Source organism: Hordeum vulgare, chromosome 5H (assembly GCF_904849725.1).
Source record: "Hordeum vulgare subsp. vulgare chromosome 5H, MorexV3_pseudomolecules_assembly, whole genome shotgun sequence".
In the NCBI taxonomy this organism is placed as follows: Eukaryota; Viridiplantae; Streptophyta; class Magnoliopsida; order Poales; family Poaceae; genus Hordeum; species Hordeum vulgare.
The window spans coordinates 285,229,328-285,233,778 of NC_058522.1; the positions used below are offsets into that span (position 1 = coordinate 285,229,328).

General features: G+C 50.8%; 1 protein-coding gene across 1 annotated transcript; it reads left to right on the top strand.

The window, feature by feature from the left end:
• The first annotated feature begins 322 nt into the window (after positions 1–322).
• On the top strand, positions 323–2,205 carry LOC123395675 (probable glycosyltransferase 3). The gene has a single exon (XM_045090705.1). The coding sequence runs from the start codon at positions 612–614 to the stop codon at positions 1,941–1,943; it is 1,332 nt and encodes a 443-aa protein (XP_044946640.1). The 5' UTR covers positions 323–611; the 3' UTR covers positions 1,944–2,205.
• The last annotated feature ends 2,246 nt before the right edge of the window (positions 2,206–4,451 follow it).

Here is a 4,451-nt window from a genome sequence, read left to right on the forward strand (position 1 = left end):
CAATCAAAAATGCCCTTCATGCATGTACCAGCCGTGAGAATTATACAAGAGGATGCGAGTCAACGGAGTCCCTAAAATCTTCTTCCCACCAACTCCTCCCGCTCCGTTCCCGGGTTGCCGCCAAATGTCACCCGAATCACAGATTCGGCCAAACGCCGAAAGAAACGTTCACACGCACCGACGCACATGAATACATCACCCAGCCTTGTTTTCATGCATCCGATCTCTCGCAAAAACTTTAGCAGATCAACGCGCCGTACCCGCGGGTATCATCATATTCTAATACGAGGCAGGAATCGAAGCTGGCCTGCCATACACTGCCGATCTCGCAATTTCATATTCCCCGGAACTCGCGCGCCGCTGACTTCCTCCGCACTCTGATCGATGAAGACGGAAGCGTCGGCGCCCACTAGCCGGCACGTCGTCGTCGATCCCAACCAAAACCCTCCTCCTCTCCTCGTCTCCACACCACACCACAGAGGAGCTCGTCGTAAGCACTATACATCTGGGAGCAAAGCGCTCCTGGCACAAGCCAGCCATCGCGCCAGGATCGAGCGACAAGACAAGATACGCTAGCTACGCTAGTTAAGTAGCTCTCGGTCGTACGTGGTATGGCGGCCGGGGGGCTGGGGCGGCCGGGGAGGCCGGCGCGCGGCGGGAACAAGCAGATGCAGAAGACCATCAACAACGTCAAGATCACGCTCATATGCGGCTTCATCACCATCCTCGTCCTCCGCGGCACCGTCGGCATCAACCTCATCGCCTTCTCCGGCGACGGCGGTGGCGACGCGGCAGCTGACGCCAAGGTTGCCGAGGACATCGAGCGCATTCTCCGCGAGATTCGCTCCGACTCCGACCCCGACGAGGGTGACCAGCCCGTGGATGCGTCTTCAGGCAACTCCACGACCATGCCCGTCGTAGAGGAGAAGAACTACACCCTCGGCCCCAGCATCACGCGGTGGAACGCCAAGCGCCGCCAGTGGCTATCCCAGAATCCGGGGTTCCCTTCCCGCGACGCGCGGGGCAACCCGAGGATCCTGCTGGTGACCGGGTCGTCGCCGGGGCCCTGCGACAACCCGGCCGGCGACCACTACCTCCTCAAGTCGACCAAGAACAAGATCGACTACTGCCGCATTCACGGCATCGAGATCGTGCACAACATGGTGCACCTCGACCGCGAGCTCTCCGGGTACTGGTCCAAGCTGCCTCTGCTGCGCCGCCTCATGCTGTCGCACCCGGAGGTGGAGTGGGTGTGGTGGATGGACAGCGACGCGCTCTTCACCGACATGGGCTTCGAGGTCCCGCTCTCCCGTTACGAGGGGAGCAACCTCGTCATCCACGGCTACCCTGAGCTCCTCAACAAGCAGCGCTCCTGGGTGGCCCTCAACACCGGCAGCTTCCTGCTCCGGAACTGCCAGTGGTCGATGGAGCTGCTGGACGCGTGGGCGCCCATGGGGCCCAAGGGCCGCGTCCGCGAGGCGGCCGGGAAGGTGCTGACGGCCAGCCTGACTGGCCGGCCGGCGTTCGAGGCGGACGACCAGTCGGCGCTCATCCACCTGCTGCTCACGGAGAAGGAGCGGTGGATGGAGAAGGTGTACGTGGAGAACGAGTACTACCTCCATGGGTTCTGGGCGGGGCTGGTGGACAAGTACGAGGAGATGATGGAGAAGCACCACCCGGGGCTCGGCGACGAGCGGTGGCCCTTCATCACGCACTTCGTCGGATGCAAGCCCTGCGGCAGCTACGGCGACTACCCGGTGGAGCAGTGCCTCACCGGCATGGAGCGCGCCTTCAACTTCGCCGACAACCAGGTGCTCAGGCTGTACGGGTTTAGGCACCGGTCGCTGACCAACCCCAAGGTGAAGCCGGTGGCCAACCGGACGGCGAGCCCGCTCCAGAACAAGGAGGCGTCTCTCAAGATGGACGCCAAGATCGAAACTTGAGTGGATGACAAAGATTTTTCAGAGGTTTTGCTGTTGGACTTCCAGGTTAGGCACAGCAAGATGCCACGTTTTTTGCTGTTTTAATTGAATACTGGGCAGGAGTAATAGGATTGCTGCAGATTGTCAATCTCTTTGCTGTTTTGGCTCCAGGACGAAATCAAAAACAGAGAGTGCTGAAGCTTATTTTTGTTCTAAGACAGAGTTTAAAAAAATTTAATCACCTCGAGTTGAATGGTTTCATTTTAGGCGATTATTTGTGGTACACTTGGCGTTGTGCTTGTGTGTGGAAGAAATCTTTGAATCCTGCACTAGATTAGGAACGAAAAATATGTTTTAGATCATGCGTCTTCGTTCAAACAAACAACGAAACCTCAATGGCTGAAACCATTAGAGTAAAATGAGATGCAAATGAAGTGAACACACAACCAGTCCTGATTTTTACTGATTTTAAAATGTATATACGGTGCGCATCGCGAAAGAGTACCCATTATTTGAAAGAGGGGGGGGGGGGGGGGGAGGGACACGCCCCCCCGCCACCCCTCACGGACGAGTTGTGTGACGTTGGCACTTGCCCCGTCCCTCAACTCTGCTCCCTCGTCCCCTCCCTCCGCCGCCGCCTGGGCAAAGAGCCTTGCGGTGGCTGGTGGCGGGGCACCTCCCTCCTTCACGTGTGGACAAATGGAGCGGGGTGGTCCATGTGGATGGAGGCACCCAGCTAGGGCAAGGCTCGATGGAGCGACGCTAGTTGTCGTCCCAATGACGTGTGTGTTGGTGACACGACAACGCTAGGGCCGACTGGCGATGGATATGTGGTCCTACCCTACCTATGCGGAAGTGATTCCCGGAGATAGTGGATGGTGACTCCAGTGCGTATGGGGTGTGCTCGACGAGGGGGGGGGGGGTGAGGGGACTCCTATAGGATCTCATATTAGGTGAGACCATTGATCCAATGGGATCAATCACAAAAAAATGTATTTTGATATTCCAAAAGTTCTAAAATTATTTGACTAAAATAATCAGCTTAAAACTTGATGTACTATTATTAGAGATTCAAAAAAGATAAATTTAAATGTGAATAGTGGAAGCTTTGGGTGAATAGTATTTTTGCACTATTCACATCTAATTGTGTCTTCTCTGTTTCTATTTGTGTAGGTCCTTTTGAGCTTATACATCAAACATTGATGTGTGTCTATAATTATTTTGAAAATGTTTGAACATGTTTTGTATTTTTGAAAAGAATTATCTCACCTAATGTGAGATCCCATACTAGTCTCCTCGGTGTGCGGCAGCCCGGGTTGGCATCAATGGCGGAAGAGGAGGGCGGGGTTGCTCGTGGTGGTGGTGTAGAATCGAGCTCCTTGGGCCACCTATATGTGTGTGTGTGGGGGGGGGGGGAGGGGCACCCCCTTTGATACTCAAAAGTTCACAAGGGATCCAACTCCCCTTGCGCACCAGCTCTCCTTATGGCTAGTTTACAACTAGATGGTTTGTCACTATGCTACTCCTTTCCCTTTAGTTTCGTGTGCGGAATTTTATTATGTATGGCAAAGGGTTGCCAGATCACTAACTCGAAAGGTGTGGATACCACAAAGGAGTTATCTACTTTGACTCTCAATAGGTGGAGAAATTCTCGCAACTGAGAGGTATAACCTAACCGCAGGAATTGTTGGATCGTCACCAACTACTCCTTTTTCTCGGTTGCAATCTACTTGGTGAGATTGGATCTATCTTAATCTTCATAGTGGTCTTAGGATAGATCGTGTGGCGTAAACTTTTTGTTGCACAGTACGTTCCCCTTCATTGCCATCATAAGGTTTTCTATGAGTTGATGCAGGTTTGAGCTAGAGTATATGTTGATATTTGAACATTACGCATATGATGTGCTGCTAAATTGGATGCAATTTTTTGATCATAATGTTATAGTGAGATTTTGTTACAAAGATCTAGATTTTTGTGGTCCTTTTATGTTGCTTCGGAGTATGATGATCATCTGATTGGGGTCACTCTAGTTAAGAAAGATACAATTTGCGAGGAAAAAAGCTTGTAGATTTGATATAAGGGGGTCATGCGTTTAAGAAAGTTTTGTATGAGGCTCAAGATTTTTAATTAATTCTCGTGCTTTTATATATACACCCTGCATGTTGAACTAACCTCATGGGGTAATAATTCCTAATGATTTTTAGGTTATTAAATTTGACTACTTAACCATAACAACCATGGTAATTAGCAGAAATAATTAGAGCTGTCTAACTTGTTTTTTGTAGGGCATGCATGGTCTCTCATTTAGCCCATTTGGGATGCAATATGTTTGTATGGGATGAAATAGATTGTAATATATTATTTCATGATATATGTAACTTGAGTATGGCATAATGGTTGAAGCCATAAATTGTCATTAATTTAATTGACATGTGTGTCCAATCATGTAATGCATTTATATAGAGATAGCAACATTAATACTTTAAGGACATGATGGTGACAATTTATGAGGGGAAGGACCTCAAAGAA

Excerpts from the sequence above, each read along its gene's own strand:
- LOC123395675 (XM_045090705.1), top strand. The coding sequence starts at position 612 with ATGGCGGCCGGGGGGCTGGGGCGGCCGGGGAGGCCGGCGCGCGGCGGG.